General features: G+C 39.5%; 1 protein-coding gene across 3 annotated transcripts in view; it reads right to left on the bottom strand.

The window, feature by feature from the left end:
* Positions 1 to 1,472: 1,472 nt before the first annotated feature.
* The window catches only part of LCORL (ligand dependent nuclear receptor corepressor like), a 138,446-nt gene continuing 115,613 nt past the window's right edge, over positions 1,473 to 24,305 (bottom strand). For 2 of the 3 annotated variants that reach the window (XR_012482994.1, XM_074272369.1), the window contains one exon: positions 1,473 to 1,788. Coding sequence is in view for 2 of the 3 variants with exons in the window: in XM_074272369.1 (XP_074128470.1) it covers positions 1,605 to 1,788 (184 nt within the window). In the remaining variant the exon portion in view is untranslated. The remainder of the gene's footprint in view (positions 1,789 to 24,305) is intronic. The other variant, XM_074272365.1, reaches the window with a different exon arrangement.

Here is a 24,305-nt window from a genome sequence, read left to right on the forward strand (position 1 = left end):
TAGTGATATGCTTTATAATTCTTGGGAGGAAAAAGAAGAAACCTTTCAATGTATTATGATAAATCATCTTGGAAATATGCTGTTAAGGAAAATATTGTGTTTTATCAGGATGGGTTTTGTTTTACCCCCTAATTGCCCAGGATGGGCCAAGTGGACAATGCATTGGTTGTCAGCACCACTGACTTTACCTGATCCAGGTTGGCCAGCGAAGACTTTTGTAAAACAAAAGTCAAGCACAAAGTTCATTGAACTTTTATGCTTGAATCCCATCAAGAACCAGACCTTGAGGCAGAAAGCCCTGGATTCAAGGGCTTGCACTGACCTGTGGGACCACAATTCCACAGTGTCTCGGCTGCTAAGACAGGGATTATTCATCTAAGTCCCATGGACAGATTTTGGGGGATCTGTGAAGTTGTATGGGAAAAGTACATCTTTATTTTCATATAATCAGCTTTTGTAGTCCTGTGTTTTGTATTTGATGCGTTTAGAACTCCTATTCACTGATCTGCTAAAGGTTAATTTAGGACCACAACAAAAGGGTCAGAGATCCTGCTCTAAGACTTGCCTCTGATCTGTAGAAGTTGTTTCTATACCAAAGTCTTTAATATGGATGAAATCTGAGGTCTGGCTCCAAACCCAAACCAAATTATCATGGGATGAGTGCAGAGGCTCTGTCTGGGTTTTGGGAAGAAAGCAAGCAAAAGTCACGGCCTCCTTGTTAGAAGCCCATCCTTTCCACGTTGTCCCTCTTCATTTGGAAGGGACGGAGGTCTACAGAGACACATGGCAAAGGAATCCCTCTCCATAATGACCGCCTTCCAGCCGCCCACACAAAGGGCAGCCAGAAGTTGGCTGAATGACAACCTTGAAATTGAATCTATAGAAATATTTTTTTCATAGATTTGCCATTTCCAGAACCTATGCAAAAAATTCAGAGGAAGAAGATGAGTCAGCTGAAATCAAATGAATCAAATCCACTTATAAAAGGAACTATGTGAATGGATGACAGCTTGTGAGTGACTTTCCCATACATGTGAAATGGCTGATGGTTTCCTTGGGGACACATCTTTGTCTTGCCTTTTACTGCTTTGCCTCGAGGTAGTTGGTAGGTAATCAGATGAAGTAATGTATGTAAAGCACTTTGCAAACCTTAAAGCGCTTTATAAAAGTAAGTCAGTATTATCATTATCATTATTATTATTATCATCGGCATCCAACTGCTACAAAATCATGTACGGATCAGGTCATCAGCACAAACCTTAAAATATTTGCTCTCCAAGTCACATTTTACATTATATATTAGAACTTTGTGCACAAAACAAAACAGAGACAAAATTATATATTTAAACTCAACAGGACATACAAAAGTCACAAAATACTATTAAAAGAGAAACATCAAGTTCCATTTGTACTGCAAAACCCCACGATGGTCAGGTGCAAAACATATAAAAATATATAAAGAGTAAATCAAATGAATAATGCTAGTGATTTAATATAAAGACAAATCACAAGATTGGAAATATTTCAAGAACAAGAAATGCTTATCATTGGGTAGAAACAATGGCGATGTACAAAAGGGGATAGTGCAAGAACGCTTCGGCAGCCTAGTTCTTCTCTTCACTGGGGAGCTCGTGGTTCCGAGCTGGCCAGCTGGCCAGAGGTGTGGCTGGGACACTTGGATTCCACTCGGTGGGCTGATTAAGGCACATCTTAATGGGCTTCAAAGGACTACTTGCTGTGTTCATGTCAGACAAACCCTGATTCTCATCAGTTTTCATTTGTAGCATGCTGGAAAACAAACAAAATACAATTCAGTTTCATTTTCATTTTAAAGGAAGCAAATCAACTTTCTAAACAGAAATTGCTCATTTGGCTTGTTTTCTGAACCAACCTGCTATGGAATAGCAAAAACAGAAAAATCATTCTACTAAAAGGTGGCAATTATTTTTTTTGGTGCCAGATGTTAAATTAAACTGAAGGCATTTTAATTCAGTGACTATTTATTAAACATCTCCTGGATATCAGGCACTGGAGGACACAGAGATAAAAATAATACGAAATTTGCTGTCCAGGAGCTAATGTTCTATTTGGGGGAGACTAATTCGGAACTCTGGAGAGATGATGAGTTGGAGGATCAAGACCACCACCCACTGGGCTTATTGTGGAGTTGGAGCTGAGTTCTGAAGGAGAAAGAAATTCCTATCCCCAAGCAGGGAAATGGGACGCTGCAGGACCCACAACCCCGGGAATGAGCAGGATGGCTGAGGAGGGAGGCGACAGCCAGGACCAAAAGACCCTTACAAGCCCAATGAAGAAGCCCTGAACTTTACTCTTTTCTATTTGTATTTTCTTCTCAAGGAAGACTGAAGCTTCTTGAGCACTGGAGAAGCTAACTAACCTGTGGGAGTGCTAACTTGGAAGATGGGAGAAGAGTTGCTGGAGGCAGGGATCACTGTAAAAGACCTGGCAGGGGAGAATAAGGACTTGACTGACCTGGACTGGCAGAGAGGAGGGCCGGAGATCGAGTCTCCTCAAAAACTGATTTGGCCTGGTGCGGAGTGGGGGGGTACAGGGTGATTGTAGGGACACCCCAGGCAGAGTAGGAGCATGGGACCTTAATAAGGATAACAGGGTATTTGCTTCAGCGCGTTTCCTAGCCCAGAGCCGATAGACCATCTGAGGGACCAGTCTGACTCCCATGTAAAGACCACAAAGGTCATATCTTTGAGAGGTTGAACTAAAGCTCTATATGGGACTTTTGAATTAAAATCCAGTGTTCTTTCCATTAAATGATTGCCATGTTAGAAAGAGAAGGGAGGGTCACTTTGTCCTTTCCTGAGAATGCTTGCCGCCCCTTCCTTGGGCAAGATCTTTCCCCCCCCCCCCAGTCACCTCCAATCCCTAATGTTTGGGTACTCCACAGCTGTGGGGTGACCCAACAAAGTGGGTCCCTCCATCCTCAACTCACGACTCCCCATCAGCCTCATCTGATGGATGCGAGGCTATTCAAGTTTGATGGCAAAGCCTTGGAAGAAAGAAAGCCTCTTTAGAATCGCCTTTTGGATTTCCTGGTGCCCTTGGTACCAAGTGCCACACTTAGAAGTAGAGAGAACACAAGATGCCCAGTGGTGCTTTGCATGGCTAGAATAAGTGGAGGCTATGACCAGCTCCCCTCCTTCAGTGAACCCCCAGATCTGCATCAGCCACCTCAGAGTCCCTCGATTTCTGTCCCTGAGGCAACGGGTCCTGAATATAGGCAGAGGAAGGAGCATTTGCCAGTGCCCACTGGATGCCAGCCATCATGCTAAGCACTTTTTACAATTATTATTAATTTGATCCTCACAATTTTGTTAGGTAGTTGCTGTTGTTACCCCTATTTTACAGTTGAGGAAACAAACAGGGTGACCTGAAGTGAGGGTGACTTTCACCTTTGGCCCAGCCCCCATCCCCCTTTTGACCTTCTCTGCTGAGGCTGAGGCTGCCAGCTCCAGCTGCTCCCCAGCCCTTGACATAGTGACGGATGAAGGGTTGACAAAATGCCCTAGAAGCCCTCTGGGAGTTTCTGATGGCTAATGCTTGGGGGATGGTGCTGCTGTTACTGACATTCATGATTATTTATTTTGGGTATTACTAAGTATCCTAAAGAGCATACTTTCTCCTAGGGCATAATATCTGATAAAGAGAGGGGCCCCCAAAAGAAAAAAAAAAACCCTTGTCTTCTTTCATTAGCGCAAGTGGAAGGATTAGAAGTGGAAAGAAAACCCGTGATTGTCTGGGTGAAGTCCCTTGATGTACAGAGGAGAGGGCGAGCGAATTCTGTGAGGATATGAAACCATCAGGGGCCAGGGTATGAAGCCAGTGGGGGTCAGGGCTGGTGTGTGTTCCCAGGGTACTCCTCCTTTTGTTCCTTTGTAGTTTTATTTCTGAACTATGGGCCTAAGATGTTGGAAGGAGAGGCCTGGCTAAGGAGAGAAGGCACGAAAGTACTGTGAGAATCTAGTCTGAAGTGGGGGTGGGGTATGCCACCACATAGGTAGCACAGGAAGCAGCCACGGAAAAGTACAGGAATGCGAAAGGTGCCCTCAAAGTGTGCAGGACAGCTTCTCAAGGCTCTTCACAAACACAAGACAGGAGAGTGTGACCACATCACAGAGATCTGATGAATGAAGCCGATCGATAACTATGTGGCAATAATTGGCACTGAAGATGGAGGGAAAAAATGCAATAGTTTCTGCCATGAAGGGAACATGTAAGAAGTATATATGAAATAACTTTATATAAATTACAAACAAAATCAATACAAGGTAATGTGGGATCTGGAGAGGAGGCAGAGAAGACCATGTGTAACTGGTAGAATTTAAGCTGAGCTTTGAAGGAAACTTGAGCTTGTAGGAGTTAGAAGGATGTTGTGTAACAAGGCAAGAAATAGTGGGGAAGCACATTTGTTTAAAATAGGGAACTACATGTGAATAGGCTCTAAAGGGACATTGGGAATAGGCTGTGAAGGACTCTGCTAGCCAGAAGGCAGTTGATTCTAGAGGGATCCAGCCTAGGACTAGGAAAGGGATCTTCCTTCCTTAGTGAGATCCCATTGGAATACTGTGTTCAGTCCCAGGTCTCCCTTTCTAGGTAGGATCTTGGTAATCTGGGAATAGACAGAAGGAGGAAATTAGGAGGATGACCTTGAAGCTGACTCCACATGAGGACGAGTCAAAAGAACTGGGAATGTTCAGACTGGGCACAACTTAGTGCAGACAATTAAGCATCAGAAGAACTATTGTGTGGGAGAAGGATTAGATTTGATTGACCTGATTCCAGTGTTTGGGACTAGGAGCAGTTGCAGAAACAGATCTAGACTTAATGGAAGGAAAAGTCACTAATAAACAGACACTATTCAACAATGGAAGGTTCCTTAATGCCAGTACTCAGAAAGCATTCTGAGTATGTTTACTACAAGGCTGGCACCATGCTGTCCAAAATCAAGTGGTCCTGGTTCTTAGACACCTTACTATGTTTGGGGGTTGGGGTGGTGGTGGTATGACAACATGCATATAGATGAATAGACAATACATACAAAGGAGGCACAGGTAATTTTGAGAAGAGTTCTGAACCTATTTCTAAGAAGCTCTTCCCATTGCTCCTTAATCTTTATGCTACTTCTAGAAGATCATCCCGTTTTATTCTGTATATGCCATTTGAACATAGTGCTATGTGGTTTTCCATGAGCTTGTAGAGAACATGGTGTCTCCTCAGCACTTTGGACAGCGCCTGAACTGGGGGCACTTAATAAATGCTATCTTACTTCTGGCGTTTAATTTGTGATTCTTTGGACCCATATTTGTGTCTAGTATTTTTTATAAATCCCATGCATCCAGAAGTGTTATCATGTCTATAAGATACTGATCAGCTGAATTGAGTAAAACTCATGGAATCAATAAAATGAACTCGGTGATCTTGATTAAATTATAGAAGCATGTATTTAGTATCCTAGATTTACATTATTTTTGATGGTGCTGTTTGTCTAGCCCTATTCTAACACACTCTCTCTCTTTCTCTTAATAAATGATCGTGGGAAAAAAGAGAGGTAAATGGTCCTTGCTTCATTCAAATTCTTTGATTTTTTTTTTTTTTTTTTTTTTTTTTTTTTTTTTATGATACACCAAGAAAATGGCTTCCCTACTCGTGGGCTTGACATCAAGAAGAACTGATTTCAAATCTGGCCTCAGACACTCAACAGCTGTATGACTCTGGCACATCATTTAACCTGTTTACCTTAATCCACTAGGGAAGCAAATGGCAAACCACTGTAGTATATCTGTCAAGAAAACCTCATATGGGCTCATAAGAGTTGGACACAACTGAACACAGTTTAACTCTTACCTGAAACGTCCTTTCCTTTTCTCCTTCTCCTTCTCCAAATTGTACTCTTTCATTAAAATCCAGATTCCTAATCTTTTTCAAAAGCTTTTCTGAGAACTGATTCTTATACTATTTGTGCCAAAAAATCAATCCCAATTACATTAACTGTTGCCAGACAGATTTGCACCTCGCTCTCTGAGTAAAAGGATTATACAATATTCCACTGATCTCCTCATTGAATGCACATTGGACAGAAGCTCTAGTCCCACTTCTCTCACTATGCAGCTTGGCTTTTGGATCAGCCTCATGAATAACTTGAACCTGTCCATTTGTAACAATGGAGCCTCTGCCCATCTCACATAACTGTTATCAAGAGAAGGGTAACTTAATGAAAGCGTTTCATAAAATACAAAGCAGAACATAGTATCTTCTGCTGAAACCTAAATTTCATTGGACAGAATGGCAGAATGCAGATGATGTATAGTATTAATTGCCTGGGACTCTGAAATCAAATTATTTGTGTGAGGTCCTACCTATAGACAGTCCTGTCTAAGGCAGAATTAGAACCCAATGCCAGGAAATGTGCTAAGCTTGGAATACAGAGAAAGATATCCACAACCTTGAGATTAGACCTCTCTAACTTTAAGGCAGTTGTTAACTGGCTCGCTCTATTACGTGGGACCTAGTTTTGCGCTGCTACATATGGAAAGTGATGTTCCATGAACTAAGAGTTCTTTATGTTTGTTGCCTGACTTATAAAACAGAGGCGTCCTGATAACCTATGCCAGTATTGGGAATAATGTGTTTTATAAAATGTAAAGCATCACATAGGTAACACTCATTTAGGGAAGGCATCTAAATACAACATTAGCAAATATACATTTGCAAAATAGAAACAATATATGATGATAGTGAATCTATAAAATTTGGATTTGGGACTTACAAGGGGCAAAAAAAAAAAAAAAAAAAAAAAAAAAAAAAGGTATACACAAGCATCCTCTGATGCTTCCACTTGCTATATGGATCGTGACCCAAGGTGCTTTAAGGCTGAAACTTTGATAGCACAAGCTCTGGCAGGTTCTGGGGCCAGTGATAGGTCTGAATAGCGGTTATTCAGGGACTGCACTAACTTACTCTGGAGAGATTCCACGCCCACAGGGGCTACCAAGAATGATTTTTTTTTTTGGTCACAGCAAATTTAGACTAAGTTGTGATAATCTGCATTGGTAGAGAAAACACCTATCCTGGAAAAAAGAAATTATAGAACCCTTTAGACTTTATACCTATTTATTTATTTGCATGTATTTCTAATTACAGCATCAACTGAGATATTTGTAAAGTGCTCATCAGTATAATGCACATTGGTGTTGTTCAGTTGTTTCACTCAGATCCTATTCTTTGTGATCCCATCTTGGGGTATTCCTGGCAAAGACACTGGAAACATTTGCTTTTTCCTTCTCCAGGTCCTTTTACAGATGAGGAAACTGAGGCAAATAGGGGTAAGTGACTTACCCAGACTCACACAGCTGGCAAGTGTCTTTGGCCAGATTTGAACTGAATTCAGACTTAATAATCATTTTTCCCTTTTCCCTTATTTAGATCAGGTGCTTTCCATGTATCTTTGTGGTGCTGGCATGTCAGTGGCATATGGTTCTGTCACCTGCCGATCTGGGGAGGGCTCAAGTACTTGGACCTAGGGACAGACAAGGAAGAGCTTGGCCAAGGTCATGGGTGCTTGGTCCTGGACTGGCCACAGAGTGAATCTCTTCCATAACACTTACTAAGTTACCTTGGGGTTTCTAAAGTAGGAGAGGAGGATGCACCCAAAACGAAGAAATCATATAAGCACATGGGCTTTTTGGTGTATATATAACACAGGAACAAGTAAAAACACAAATAGCATGAGCCCGATCTTGAGGTTCAGTCTAAGAAAGCAACTGTTCCAAACTTAACTAGTTCTGTTTGTTGCTATATATGAGAAGTGACATTCCATGAATCAAGCAATAGCCCAAAGTTCTATAACTTGAAAGGGAAGAGAGGCTATCTTCTATCACACTACAGATTAAACAATTTAAGATTTTTTGTAAAATCAGATGAATCAAGTAAAACATTAACTTTTTTTGTCCCGATGAGCAAGGATTTAATATACATTTTTGTTTTACTTGGTATAAACTTTCAAACAGAATACACTATTTTTTTTTAAATGATAAGAATGAGTTCTCAGATTTTTGATGGAGCGTGGGGAAATCTAGCTAATTAGCAACAAACAAGTGATTCTACGGAAATTTTCATCAGAGTTAGTACAGTAGTTCTTATGACATTTTGGTCTTGTAGAGCATGACACAATCACTTAGAATACTTAAGAGAACCCTATAATAACTTGTAGCATCCACCTGATACCCAAGAGATTGGCAAAGTAAAAAAAGGGAAAATGATAACAGAGATGGAGGGGCTTTGGGAAGACAGATAACATTGTGGAAAGCAATTTGGAACTAGGGCTAAAAATGTCATTAAATTGTGAATATGCTTTGATCCAGCAAGATCAATACTAGGCCTCTAGACCCATAGAAGTCAAAAAAGAGAGAAAGAACCCATGTAAACAAAAATATTTAAAGCAACTATTTTTCGTAGTGGTGAAGAACTGGACAATAAGGAGATATCAACCAATTTGGGAAAGGCTGAACAAATGCTATGTGAACAAGGGAATACTACTGACTGTCATAAAAAAATGGTGATTCAGAGAAATGAGGGGAAAACTTGCATGGAATAATTCAGAATAAAATGAAGAGAATAAGGAGGACATTCAATAATGTAAAGGCAAACCACCTTGAAAGACCTGAGAATTCTGATTGATTTAATGATAAACCATAATTCCAGAGGATCAAGGATGAAGCATACTCCCTATTCTTGATAGGGATGGACTTGAGATCCAGAAAGGCTGTTTGTTAGACATGCTCAATGTTCTAGGAATTTGTTTTGCTTGGCTTGCCATATTATGTTCTCCTTTCTCCTATAAACTCTTTGCCCTCTCGAGGTTGGAGGGAAATTGTTTTTTAATTGAAAAAATAAAATGACAAAAACATCTATTAAGTCCAGTTTTTCAGACTTATCTCAGAACTTGATGGAAAGTAGGAAAGAAGAGTATTAAATCTTCTCTTAAAAGTCTTTTTGTAACTGGGACTTCTTCAAAGATGGAAAGAATTGTCTTGATACCTAGCACAATATAACTGAGTAGTAGCTGGATCCTTCAGAAGTTATTCCTCCAGTCTTCTTTCCAATTCATCCTTTTACACCGCTGTGTAGTTTTCCTAATATATGGAGTGGATCAATGGGATTTTTGGAGTGTGTGTGTGTGTACGTGCGCGCGCTACTTGGGATTAAGGGACTTAAGCAAGGTTATACACTGAGGTAGTGTCAAGTATCTGAGGCTGGATTTGAAGTCATCTTCCTAACTCCAGGAGTGGTGTTCTATCTGCTGGACCACCCAGCTGCCCCAGGTCAATAGTATTCTCAGTAAATTCTTACTGATCTCTGTAATAGGTATATATTTTTTGGCTTAGCACTCAGGATCCTTTATAGGGTCTCACCTATATTTTAACTTAATTTTGTACTATTCTCAATATATTCCAGGTTCATATTAAAATTTGAACATCAAGTATCTGCGCAGTTCCACCCTGGAATTTTAAGCTTTCTCTAATATCCTGATCTATCCTATTTTAATATATTAGTGCATTCATCCATAATAATTTCAAGGGTCAATTCAGATGCTTATCTTTTCCATAATCCTTCCTTAGTATGCTAGCTAACAATTTTTCCTTCTGCTATCTTCTATATCTCCCTATTTCATGTGCAGAGGCCAACATGACACAACAGAGTGTGTATTGGACCTACAATTAGGAGAAACTTGGTTCAGATCCTTTAAGTGAGATTAGCTAGGTATACATGGGCAAAGCACATAATCTGCTTAGTTTTTTTTATCTATAAAGTTTTTGAGATCTACCTCATAGATGATGCAAACGTAACTATCAGCTATTCTGCATTTTCTTCCTTATACTGTGTTCCATGCTTTCCGATTAGAAGCTCCTTGAAGGCAGATCACGCTATTTTTATTCTTTGTATTCTCAGTGCTCTACAGAGAAGGCACTGAATATTTATAAGGAAATAAAACAAGATTAAGCAGAGAATAGTTATTTGAATTGAGGGCCAGATTTGGATTCTCAGGAATAGTCTAATACCTAGAAGTGTTTTATGAACTGGGAAGATCAAATAAGATTTTAGGCATAAGGATATCATTAAGGGCTATGGAGATGTTGAACTACAATTTTAGAAAATAGGGGAAGCCCAATTTCCTAGTAGCAGATGATGTCTTTTAGTTGGGCAAAAAGATTCTGTGGATGCTGGTTGGTTAACTAAATTTATTTTGAAGAACACAAAGCTAATATGTTGCTTGATATTTTAATCTCTGCCCTGAGAAGCAAAAATTATTTCCTAACTCTGCAATGAGTTCTCTGGGAACAAATTAAGAATGGAAAATTAATGAAGTGAATATGGCCACCACCATAGTGAGAAAGTTAGGGTAATTCTTGAGGGTGGTTCTATTCCTCAGAATCCTAATAAAAGATAAGTTTATTCATCAGGGCTTAGGGTTTTTCAGGCCTTCTGGCTGAGGTGATTATCATAGGAAAAGCTTTTTCTAGATGAAGGTTTTGTGGGAACATAGGCTCAGAAGGTCAAACAGTCCAGTTAATTAAAAAAAAATACAAGTGGCAGCAGACAGATTGGAAATCTTGTTCATTTTGGCTACTTCCTAAAATAAATCAGAAATTCCAGGTGTACAACCATGTGGAGAAGATGAATTTTATCCTTGGAGGAGAAAGCCTGGAATGGTAATAGGTCACAGTCTATTGGAAGCCAAATTGATCCAGTGGTTGATCCAGTGGTTAAAGAGATGGCATTCAAAGGAGTTAACATCCACAGAATTATCCCAGGCTGTGAACCATCACTTTCTGGTGATATTTGCCAGACCTCAGGAAGCTCATTCATCACCTTTCAGACTCACTCCCTGGCGTCCCTTCTCTCCCAAGGGCTTTCCCATCCTGGCCCTTTGCTCTTTGCTTACAACATGAAGGAGCTGGACTACTAAAATTTCCCAAGACTTACAGCAGGGTTGTCAAGTCAGTAACTATTAAGTGCTTGCCAGCTGACAGACAGTGCTGTCCACGGGGTGCTAGGAAAGGTTCAGAGAAAATGGTTTCTGCATTTGCAGAAATCACAATCTGGTCAGGTGCATTTTTACTTAATATCCCTTAAATTTCAATTGGTTGCTATGAGGGACCCTCTGATAGGCCTTGAGGTTTAGGGTACGTCTAACCTGGAAGACAGGCACAAATTTGCTTTAATAAATAGGGAGTAATATAACACAAAAAAAATCTGGGATCCATGGGCCACTTGGTCCAGTTGAACTTGGTTGAAAAAACTTTGATGAATTCAACTCGATGTAGTTGATTTTCTTAGCACTCCTATGTATTTTACACATTCAAAAGTTATGCTGAGAAGGGATCCAGGGGTTCCGGCCAATGGTCCTGGCATGCTCAAACAAAGCATTGTCATGGTGCCATCACTTGTCAGTCGCATGAGACCCGTGAGTTGTTTTTGGACAGAGTAGTCCAAGGGCTGGCATGCTGATGATAGGGCCAGAGCTCTGGTCAAACCTGGCACTGTCATGTGTGTGGTCACCTGATGGGAACGATGCCCCCTCCCCATCTGACTCCACTACAGTATGTGACTAGTTCTGTGGCCGAGGACTAGCTCACAGTCCGGGACACCTACTGTTCACTTGTGTGGTTGCGGAAACGAGTCAATTCGAGCCTTAATTTCCTATCCGTGAAATGGAATAAAATCTGCACAATTAGAAAAGTGAAAACACCATGTGAACACCTACGTCAATAGGGCACTAAAAAAGCTTGTTCCTCTGCCTAGCATAGGGGGGTCCGCAGTATTTTAGGATGAGCCAGACTTAAGGACAAACTAAAGAGCTAATGATTGAGGGTGGGTCATAGGCGTGTTCACAAGTCAGCACAAATTGGCCAGCCAAAGGAAGGCTTGAAGGGCACAATCTCAGGAACATAGCCGGAGGGTGGGGGCTTGGAGCAAAGGGGACTTCTGGAAGGCAGAAACAAAGGCGGAACAATTACATGTGCTCTGGAAGTGCTCAATGCTCATGGTGAGAAACTAAGGGCACTGGGCTCAGAGTTGGGGCAGGTCTGATACAGCAGCCCTCCCACTGCCCCCCCTCCCCATCCCGGGCAGATCAGGTGACTGAGTGACTGGGTAGAGTGCTCCTGTGGATGGACAGTCAAAGGCTAGCCTGGGCCCTGTTTGTGCTCCCTCAGATCCAGGGGATGTGGCGCCAGGCTAATGAGAGAAGTACCATGTGGACGTCCTTTGGTTCCTCATTCTGTACATTTAAGAAATGAGGTCCAGCTAGGGGGTGAGTGCCACACCTAGCCCCCCAAACCTCAGCTTCCGACTCAAAGACAAGTCCCCTGCAGTAGATGTTGCTCAGAAAGCATGTGGGCAGCATCAGTTTGTGGGTGGGGGTGACATGACCAGGTGCAGCCTGGCTAAGGTTCACTTGGCAGCATGGAGGGGCAGTGGACAAGAACAGGGGTCAGTGCAACTACAATGGAGTGGATTGGAGGTATAGATGTGGTGGTAGTCTTAGGGAGAGGGACAGGAGGGACGGAGGAACACAGGAAAGATTTTAAGATTCACAGATAAGAACAACCATGAATAGGAAAAAAAGATGAAGTCAAAAATAATCTGGAACTTTTTAGAAAGTGGTCTTTGGCCCAGAAACCATTCTGAAGATCCCAGAGTTCTGATGGATGTCACACTTGGAAGCGTTTGGGGGGCATTCTTGGAGGTATTCATAGAATCGCACCCACCTGGATGGGGCCGCTATTGCCAAAGCAGCACACTTCACTTTGGGGAAACGAATTCATTGGCTGGCTAGTTATGGCAAGTTCTGGACTACGGGGTTAAAAACATCCTCTGTGGTGAAGGGCTGGTGATTGGTAAGGGGTGACCCAAAACAGGCTCAAGAACTCAGGCCTGTCATTTTTTATCGATTAGGGAAGGACGAGACACTCGGCACTGATAAGGCAAGGCCGCAGTGACTATTAAGAGTTTCTGAAGGCCCTGATGGTCATTAATACACCAAGAGATGGTGCCTAAAAATGGCTGACAAGATAAAACTGCACCCAATTCTTCAGGTCAGGGTTTTCAACCCCAAATACGATTCAGTTATTTAGATCATATCCAAAATGTTGTGAACCTGTTTGGGCAAAGATGCTGGCTATTCCTCTCCAGCTCTTTTTACAGATGAGGAAATTGAGGCAGACAGGGTGACTTGCCCAGGGTCTCACAGCTGGTAAGTGTCTGAGGCCAGATTTGAATCCAGGTCTTTCTGATTCCAGCTTCAGCACTCTATCAACAGTGCCACCTAATTGCCTCCACCCAAATGTCTCTCAAAGGAAAAAAAGACATTTATTAAATGTCTAGAGTGTACAAGTGACCACATCTGATCCTCACAGCAATGCTAAAAGGTGCAGGGGCTATTATTACCCTCAATTTACATTTGAGTAAACAGAGGCAAAGAGCGGTTAAGGACTCTGCCAAGGTCACAGTGTTAGTGACTGAGATGGATTTGAACTCAGATCCTCCTGCCTGCAGGCTGGCACCCCTTCACCTCCTTGCCAACTCCAGAGAGCACAAGTGTCTTAACCATCAGACAACTAGAAACCACAGATTTCTTGGATCTCAGTTCCGGAAAATGGATAATTTTCTTGAGTCAGGCTTAGATTCTGAATTTCTTTAGTGGGGGTTGGTTTGGGTGGTAATGATAATCATCCTTTTCTAGAGTCAGACCAAGAAGAAAGAAAGGTGAAAAACTCTAATAAACTTGACCAATATTTGAAGGCTGGTTTTGGCAGCCCAGAATCCCTATAATGTGTTTTAAAAACTTTCTCTAACACCAATGCTTTTATAGTTTGTTTTTAGTTATTTTTTTCTTTTGCTCCCATCAACTAGAGAAATCAATGGGGAAACTAGAACTGGGTCAACAAATAATCCTCTGTTGAATGAGTTCTTTCCTCTTCTTAGATAAATGGTGTGAAATACTAACATGTTTCCAGGCTCATTTATTTGTATCTACTTCTAATGCCTCTGGGACTTAAAAAAAGCAAATTTCCTTGAAGGTCACTGTAAAGAAAGAAATCACTATAAAATATAACATAGTAGAAGAAATGGAGCTCTCAGCCTACAGATGCAAAGGGGAGGGGGATGTCAGACAAATGGTAGAGGGTTATAGGAATCTGGGTCCCTTGGCTGGCCCTGGGTACAAGACCTTGTCACATTACCTTATAAATATCTGGATCCCAGTCTGGAGTCTCAAACCCAGGGCATGAAAGAGCACAGCTTGTGGCCCTGAGGGTTCAAGGACTTAGTTACAGCATCAGGGTGGAAGCAGAGCTAGTGCTCACTCATAGACCAAAAACCAGGCCAGAAGGGGAATGGACTGGACATATCTCTTCTTAGACCATATCGTTCTGGGAGAACTGAAAACCTACAGATCCTTAGAATAGCTCTGAAAATAGCCACACAAAATCCCCAAAGTTTCAAGCAGTGCCCTCTTCACCCTGGGAGTGAAGCCCAGCTCTAAAGACAACAATAAAATAAACCTGATGACAGAAAGTTACTATGGTGATAAGGAAGCTCAAAATACAAACTCAGGAAAAGAAAATAAAGTCAAAACTGCTACATTCAAAGCCTCAAAGAAAACTATGAATTGGTTTCAGATTCTCCCCCCCAAAAAAATATCCTGGAATAACTTCAAAAAGGATACTGAAAAATAATCAAATAAGAGTAGAGAAAAAATTGGGAAATGAAATGATAGTGATGAATAAAAATTATGAAAAAAAAGTCAACTGTTTGGTAAGAGAGGCAAAATTCCAATGAAAGAAGGATTCCTTGAAGAACAGAATTGCTCTTATAGTAAAAGATAATACAAAAATTCATTAAAGAGAAGAACTCCTTGAAAAATAGAATTGGCCAAATAGAAAAGAAGATACAAAAGCTCAATAAAGAAAATAATTCCTTAAAAATAAGATTTTGATAAGTGGAAACCAATGACTATGGGATATTTGGGAGAAATAAAATAAAATCAAAAGAAGAAAATGTGAAATACCTCACTGGAAAAACATATGACCTGAGAAATAGATCCAAAAGAGATAATTTCAAAATTGCAAGAGTACCCAAAAGGTATTAAAAAAGAGAGCCTGGAACATCATTTTTCAAGAAATTATTAAGGAAAATTGCCTTCATATTTTAGAACCAGAAAAATAAAATAGAAACTGAAAGACTCCATCAATAACTTCCTGAAAGAGATCTCACAATGAAAGCTCCCAGGAACATTACAGCCAAAACCCAAAACTTTTAGGACAAGGAGAAAATATTGCAAGAAGGCAGAAAGAAACAGTTCAAATATCATGGAGCCACATTCAAGACAACATAAGGCTTAGCATGATTAGAGGGCTTGGACTGTGCTATTTCAGTGGGCAAAGGAGCTAGAATTACAACCCAAAATGACCTACACAGAAAAATTATGAAATCTAGCAGGGAAAATAGACATTCAAAGAAATAGAGGACTTTCAAGTATTCCTGATGAAAAGGCAAGACATGAACAGAAAATATAATATTCAGAGACAACACAGGAGAAGCATAACAAGGTAAATAGAGAAAAATCATAAGGGATTCAATATGGTTAAACTGTTTATATTCCTACATGAGAAGATAATGCTTGTAATGCCTAAGAACTTTTATCAATATTAGAAAAATTAAAAGAAATATACATTAAAGTGCAAGGGTTTGAGTTCAATATAATGGAATAGCAAAAAAAATAAGGAGAAGTATTGGGAGAAAGTGGACAGAAGTGGTAGAAATGGGGTAAATTGTCTCACATAAAAAGAGGCACAAAGGAACTTTTTCAGTTTCTCTTGAGAGTTGGCTCAACACATACTCAGTTAGGTATAGAAATCTATCTTACTGTATAGGAAAGGAGGAGAGGAAGAAGATAAAAGAAGAAGAAGGGCTGATAAAAGGGAGAGCCAAATGGAGCATACATTTGTCAGAAGCAAAAACACTTTTGTGGATGGATATGGTGAAAGGAGAGAGAGAATAAGATAAATAGGAGAAACATAGGATAGACGGAAATGCATGGTAATGATAATTGCAAAAAACTTTTTACACCAAATTTCTCTCATAAAACCTCATTTCTCAAATTATATATAGAGTACTGAATCAAAAAATATAAAAGCCATTCCCCAATTGACAACGATATAAACAGATAGTTTGATGAAGTCATCAATAAGCTATCAATAGACACATGAAGAAATGCTGTAAATTAGTATTGATTAGAGAAGTATTATAACTGAGGTACCATCCTATACTAATAGATGGCTAATATCACAGAAAAATAAATAAGAACTGTTGGAGTGCATGCGGGAAAATTGAGTTACCAATGCACTGTTGGTGAATTTGTGAACAGATTCAGCCTATCAACTAACAGTACCACTACTAGGTCTGAATCCCAAAAAAGAGATTTTTAAAAAAAGGATAGGTTCAAAAATATAGAAGCTCTTTTTGTAGTAGCAGAAATTGGAAACTGAGGACTTGAAGAATAGCTGAACAAGTTGTGGTATGTGATTGTGATGGAACATTATAATACTATAATGATAAGGATGAGGCTCTAAGAAAAATTTGGAAAAACTGACATGAACTGATGCAAAGTGAAGTCAGCAAAACCAGGAAAACACAGATTCTACAGATGATCAACTGTGAAAGAGTTACATGATCAAGACAACATTCTCAGACAGTTCTGAAGGCCTTAATGATGAAAAGTGCTCCACATCTCTAAGGAACTGATGGGCGAGTCGGAATGCTCATTAGAGCAGTGGTTTTTTTTTTTTTCTTTCTCCTTCTTGATCTGTTTTCTTTCACAACTTAACATGGAAATATGTTCTACCTAATCACATACATATTTTATGTCAAATTATTTGCCTTCTCAATGCTGGAGTGGGAAGGGAGGAGAAAGTGAAAGAATTTTGAAGTCAGAATTTTAAAAAAATTAATATTTTCATTTAATTATGTAATTAATTCATGTAATTAGGAGGAAATAAAATATTTTTAAAAAAGAAATAATTTTTTTCCAATTCCAAATTGCTTTGGTTGGGAGCAGTGAGGATGGTGATAGTAAGGAAAGGTAAAGAAATTTTATACCATTCCATTCCATTCCCCTCCACCAGGATGTAAATGGCTTAGTCATTTATTTTTGTGGACAATGAATAGGCAGTATTTAAGATTTGGATAAAAATGAAATAAAAAAAAGAAGTTTGTAACTCCAGATGAAGAACCTGGGAATAGAACTAAAAAGTTTTGAGTCCCAGATTCAAAGGGAAAGTCAAAACAAAACAAGGGCTAGGGAAGAAAAGATGGGTAGTCCCTAGTACTTAATTGAGAAAAAGATGATCTGGAGTCTCCAGAGATTAAAATGAATTAGCAAAATCTGTTGGGAAGGAGCAGTGACAGTGGGCCAATGACTTAGTAGGCTAAGTCCGAAAGACTCAAAAAGTAAAAAAGGCTTTCAAGAACTTTAGATGGTGTGAAAAAAGTTTTTTGGTTTTTTTTTTTTTTTTTTTTTTTTTTTTTAATAATAATTGACAGGGACCAATTCTAAAACACTGATTTTTATGTGAAGATTCTAATAGAACAAAAAATTGACCTGAAAGTATCTCTGAATATATATACAACAGCATGGATACAGATATACCAACATGGATAATCTATACTATCTGTAGAATGTGGTTTTTTTTTTTTTAAGATCACAACTTCTAGGAAAATAACTTTTGTTGACCTATTCATTCAATAGCCTCTTTTCATTTTTTGAAAAATATAGCCATATAAATGTTAAACACTCAGTAGCAAATAAACAAAAAGCTATGAAACCATAAAAGATAAATTTGAATCCATTTAAATCCAAGTAATAGAATATCAAGAAACACTTTTGATGTTGTGTAGAATTTTTGGAAAACACTGGAAGTTTTTCATAACCATACCAATCTTTTCTTTACTCAATAGATGAAGATGCTCAGAGATTGGAACAAGCCCCACTAGTTAACAGCTTAGCCCTTAATTGAATTTTGTGAAACTTTATTTAGGAAATTTTAGAAATTAGGATATGAATTTAAATTTGAATAGTATTATTACCCCCCTACATACAAATTTGACTGAATTTTAATGTAATTTAATATTGCTACCTCAAAACTCTTAGTAAGAGTCTATGACATACTTTCATGTTACATATCTCATTACATCATCCCAATGTTCACCATTTTAATTCCAAAGAATATAGTTGTACTTGAGTAGACATTTATACTTTTAATAAGTTTTAACTTTAGAATGTTATTAGGTCTTTGTAAGTTCATTACAAGACGTCCTTTTTTAAAATTTCAGTATATTTTATAGGTAGCAACTTATAGAGACTGATCCTAACCAAAGTTGTACCCAAGCAAAGTAACCCAGAATTTTAAAAAGTTAAAATATGAAAACTTGAATTTACAGATTGTCATTTGACCAAAAACCTTAATTTTCCTTTAAATAGTAATCTTTTGTAAAGTATTTGAAATTTAATTGGAACTGCACAAATTCAACTTAGATACAACTTAACAGGAATATATTCTTTGATAGGGAATATCAGTGTAAACAGAAACTTTACCAAGTTATGTTTAAAAACACTACAGGTGACTAAGAATTGGGTGAAACTACAGATTTTTATCTTCATGGATTATAATCTTCTACATAGATAATTTATCTACTTTTAAAACTTATTTTTACTTACCTATTTTTTTCTTTAAAAAAAGCACAACTAAACTCAAACCTCAAAAGATACTTAGGGCACTAAGAATTAAAAACATGAATTGCTACTTACCTAAAAAAGACTGGCCTAAACATGTACTTAAAACAGTAATACCTAGAAATGTAATTTCGAGAACTGGGTAAAGTGTAATTCAAGTTCCTAGAAGAACAAGAGAGTGGACTAGAAGAAAGGCTCTCCTTTCTCAAGATGCCCCCAGGGTGAACAAGGCCTGCAGAGGTTGGTGGCTTCTCTCCTTTTGGGTCTACACCCATAGGTTATTTTTTTTTTGGGGGGGGGGAGGCTGAAGATGGAGAGAGGAGGAAGGAACAATCGATGACTTAGGAAAGTAGAGGGCTGAGCAGAGGAGAGTCAGGCAGGTCTGAGTTCAAGTCTTTCTTCGGCCACTTCCCGGCTGGACCATCACTCCTCAGGCTCCTCCAGGAGGATCAAAGGAGATGTAATGATAAGGGTTTCAGGCAGAGCCTGGTCCTCAGAGAGTGCATAATAGGACTCCTGGCTCCACTGCTTCATGGAACATCTAATGGGAGTCATTAATGAAATGGTCTTTGACTTCTTGGCTCCTTTCTTATTCTGAAGAAAAGGACCGTATTGGAATCTTGCATGGACTACTGGTCTGCAGACTGGAACAGGATGCAGGGCTTCTTGATTCTGACTTTTATTATACAGCTGGAAGCAAGCCCTAGCCTCTATGCTCCTTAGACAACTCCCCAAGAATTTTAGTAATTCGAACACAAATAGTTTGCGGTATGAGTCGATGAAGGAAGTTTCCATTCTAGGAAGTCCCATATGCAAGAAATCAAATATCACTTGTATAAAAGAATGCCTTGCATTTAATTTCTAAATAGCAAGCAGATTTTTTTTTTTGCCTTTTCCTAAGTATAGCTGTATATATAAAAAAATTAGTTACAAAAAACTAAGATCTTTTCTCAGCAGAACGTGACAATGATAGGACCACAGACTCAGAATTAGAAGGGACATCAAGGTCCTCTCGTTTACAACTCAAGAAACCGAGACTTGGAGAGACTTAAACTGAGATCAAGCTCTCACAAATGGTGAGCTAAACTGAGCATTTTTCATCAACCATGATATTGCAGACTTGAGAAAAGAGACTTTGCTAAGGAGGTGATTTTGGGGCTAAAACAATCAAAAATGAAAATGCTGGACAGAGAAGGGAAACCCAAGACAAATCAGGAGTTTGAGTGCTTTCAGTGACTTTAGGTCACCAGCCCGGGAACTACTGATAAAAGACCTAGTAAGTTCTGAAAGAACTGGAAAATGTAATTATTGAGCTACTGTGTGGACTATGTTATCTGAAGGTCATGGAGAAAGGTGATCTGGAGTAGAAACAAACAAATGTTCACATCTCCAAAACAAGAAAATACTGAAAGCTTGTAAACACAAGGCAAGGGAGCCTGAAGGCAGTGCATCAGGCAGCAGCTCGCTCGAAAGCAGGCAGCTGGACACAGAGAACCTGATGGCAGTGCATTCGAGGGCAGTGCGCCCACCTGACAGCAGGGAGCTTGAAGGTTACCGCACAGCAGGGAGCCCGACAGCAGTGGATCCAAAGGCAGTGTGCCTGACAGCAGGGAACCCGACGCAGTCAGCCCTGAGACTGTCTCCCCCAGACTGTCCCCTCTTCTCTCTCCCCTTTCAGCCGTCCAAACTAACCTGCATGCATGCGGGATGTCACACATTCCCTAGAATCCACCTTTTCACTAGGTTTTTACTCCTGGAGGGAATCTAAAAAAGAAAACCAATTGGTTGACATCTCACTCCTCACACTGACTCCGGGGGGTGGGGGCATTCTGTCGAAGACAGTACTTGGAACACTAACTTCCCAGGGCTGTTGGAGAAGAGAATAGAAATCTTAAAGAACTGTATAAATGCAAGTGAGAATTATTCCTGGCAAAACTCTTGGAATGATCGCCCACTGGGCTCCAGGCCAGCCACTTGTGAACAGCCTGGGGACCTCTGAAGCAGTGGTAGGCTTGTGCCGACGGCTCCCAGAGCTCTGAATCTAGAGACAACAACTGGGATCTGGAAGTTCAGCAGGAAAGGCTGGCAGCCACAGGCTGGGAGTCCAAGGAGATCCTGGGGCAGCCCAGGCAGCAGAGCAGGCCTCAGACTTTAGCATGTGGACCTTACAGTCCCAGTGGGGCAGGGGCACCCTCATAGCTCCAGGGCAGAGCAGAGGGCTTGGGGGTCAGGTCCCTAGAAGGAGAACAGCCTGGGACAGCAGACCCTCCACTCAAGACACTAAATGCTAAAAGCTGGCTAGGAAAATGAGCAGACAACCGAAAAAGTTTTTGACCACTGACATTTATTATGAAGACCAGGACAATCAAAACACCCACTCAGAAGAAGATAAAGTCAGAACTCCGACACCCAGATCTTTCAAGAAAAACAAGAATTGGGCTTGGGCTATGGAAGAGCTCAAAAGGGACTTTAAAAATCAAGTAAGAGAGATAGAGGGAAAATTAGGAAAAGATTTGGGAGCAGTGCAAAAGGAAATACAAACAGCTAATGAGAAGAATGCCTTAAAAGCAAAATTTGTCAATTGGGAAAGGAAACACAAAAGCTCACTGAGGAAAATAATTCTTTAAAAATCAGAATTGAGCAAATAGAAGTTAATGATTTTGTGATAAATCAAGATACAATAAAGCAAAACCCAGAAAATTTGAAAAAAGAAAAATAGATCCCAGAGAATTAACTTAAAAATTATTGGTCTACCTGAATGTCATGATCAAAAAAAAAAAAAAAAAAAAAAAAAAAAGATCCTGCACATCATCTTTCAAGAAATTATCAAGAAGAACTGTCCTGATATTCTAGAACCAGGGAGTAAGAGAGAAATTGAAAGAATCCACCTCCTAAAAGATCCCAAAATGAAAACTCCCAGGAATATTTTAGACAAATTTTGAATCTCCCAGGTCAAGGAGAAAATATTACAAACATCCAAAAAGAAACAATTCAAGTATAGTGGAACCACAGTTAGGATAATACATGATTTAGCAGCTTCTACATTAAAAGGACAAGAAGGCTTGGAATATGATGTTGTTCTGGAGAGCAATGGAGTTAGGATTGCAAGCAACAATACCAAATAAAACTGAGTATGATCTTTCAGAGTAAAAGGTGGAAATTCAATGAAATGAGATTTTTCAAGTGTTTGTGATGAAAAGACCAGAACTGAATGGAAAATTTTATATTCAGATACAGGACTCTGGAGAAGCATGAGGAGGAAATCAGGAAAGGGATAGCATAAGGAACTTAAAAAGGCTTGGCTATTACATTACTACATGGGAGGATACTAGTAAGCCCTAAGAACTTTCTCATCATAATGACAGCTATTAGGAGCATGTATAGACAGAGGCAAGTGTGAATATCTTTTTAAAAAAGTGACAAAGTTAACAGGTGAGAAGAATGTATTGGGAGAAGGGGAAAGGGAGAAGTGGAGTGGCACAAATTATCAACTATAAAAAGAGGCAAGAAAAAGCTTTTACACTGGAGGGGAAGAAGAGAAAGAGAGTGAGTGAACTCTACTCTCATCACAACTGGCTCAAAGAGGAATCACATACTCAATATAGAAATGCAGCAAAGCAAGATGAACAGGGCATGAGAAGGGGGGAGGGTGACGAAAGGGCAGGATAAAAGGAGAGAGAATAGAATAAGAGGGGAAAAAAGGAGAACAATGGTAACTGCAAAAGGAATTTTGATGCAAGTTTCTCTATTAAGGCCTCATTTTTTTAAAATAAGAGGGAACTTAGTTAAACTTATAAAAAAATAAGAGCCTTTTTTATTGGCAAAGAATTGGAAAATGAGAAGATACCCATCAATTTGGGAATGAGTGAATAAGTTATAGTATATGAAAGTAATGGAATATTACTGTTCTATAAGAAATGAACAAGCTGATTTCAGAGAGGCCTGGAGACTGATGTGAACTGATGCTGAGTGAAACAAGCAGAACCAAGAGAACATTGTACACAGTAATAAGATCATATGATGATCAATTCTGATGGACTTGGCTCTTTTCAACATCGAGGTGATTCAGGCCAGTTCCCATGGTCTTGTGATGGAGAGAGCTGTCTGCACCCACAGAGAGTATTCTGGGGACTAAATGTGAATCACCACATAGTGTTTTCACTTTTTTTTAAATTGTTGTTTGCTTTCTTTTTCTGTCTCATTTTTTCTAGTTTTTGATCTGGTTTTTTGTGTGCAGCATGATAAATGTGGAAATGTGTACAGAAGAGTTGCATATGTTTAACCTATAGTGGATTACTTGTGGTATAAAGGGTGGGGGGAGAAGGAACACAAGGTGTTGACACTTGGCTGAATGAATGGCCACCCTGGGAGCAGTCCTTAATGGAGTACTGTCAGGGAAGGATTTTCTTATCAGGAATCCCTGCCTGTTCCTGTCTTTGTGGTTTGTTTTGTTTTTACCTTTTAAGCATTTTTATCAGACTTGGGGAAAAAAGCATAAATGCCAACCTTATCAAATAAGCAAACATTATTAAAGCAATTGGTAACACAGGCAGGAGCCAAAAAGATTTCCAATCTTCAGACTTAAGAACCATGAATGACCAAAAAAAAAAAAAAAATTGTCACAAATCAACCTGAAAGTACAAGTTAGATAGAAAGTGCAGTTAATTAGATAGCATTTTATCTGACAAAGATTTGGTGGGGGGGAGATGAATTACAATCCTTCATAAAGAAGCACATTATCTAGAACAGGGGTTCTAAATCTGGAACTTATGATCTTGTTTTTGAAAATATTTTGATAGCTAAATTTCCATAGAATTGGTTTCCTTCCTAATTGTCTAGAAAAAGGTAAAAACGGTAATTATGCTATACAAATGAGGTAGAAAGGATGAAATGATACAGTTAGTAAATAGTTATTCTGAAAATCTCCTCACCAATGGGGAATTGGTTAAATAGAAAAATACATATATATTTACACACATATATGTATGTGTATGCATATATGTATGTATATACATATGCACCTTGAAGGGCACTGCATCCTCCAATATCTATAAAGAAATAAGCGGGAAGGGAACAGGAGAAGGTGTGATACAGAAGCCTGTGTAAACTAATGGGAGCGGGACAAGGTGGTAGATTAAAGAGGAAGGGAAAAGTATGGCATGGGATAAGGTGGGGTACAGAAAAGTGTTTAGATTAATGGAAGTGGCTTATGATATATAAATAAGTGGAGAAGGAAAGATTGGGGGGAGGTGAAGAAATAGCAAAGCAAATCAAGGAGTAGAACTGATGTAGAAAATGGAGCAGAGATAGGTGTTAAGGACCACGTCCAGGTGAAGGGACAGGCCAATTCTCCGAGAGCCTTCACAGCTATGGATAGTAATACTTGAAGGAATGGTAAAGCAGCCTTCACAGATGTTCTTTATGGATGGGGAATGAAACAAATTGGAGGCAAGAGGGAAGAGGAGAGAGGTCAGAG

This window comes from Sminthopsis crassicaudata, chromosome 6, assembly GCF_048593235.1.
Source record: "Sminthopsis crassicaudata isolate SCR6 chromosome 6, ASM4859323v1, whole genome shotgun sequence".
NCBI lineage: Eukaryota > Metazoa > Chordata > Mammalia > Dasyuromorphia > Dasyuridae > Sminthopsis > Sminthopsis crassicaudata.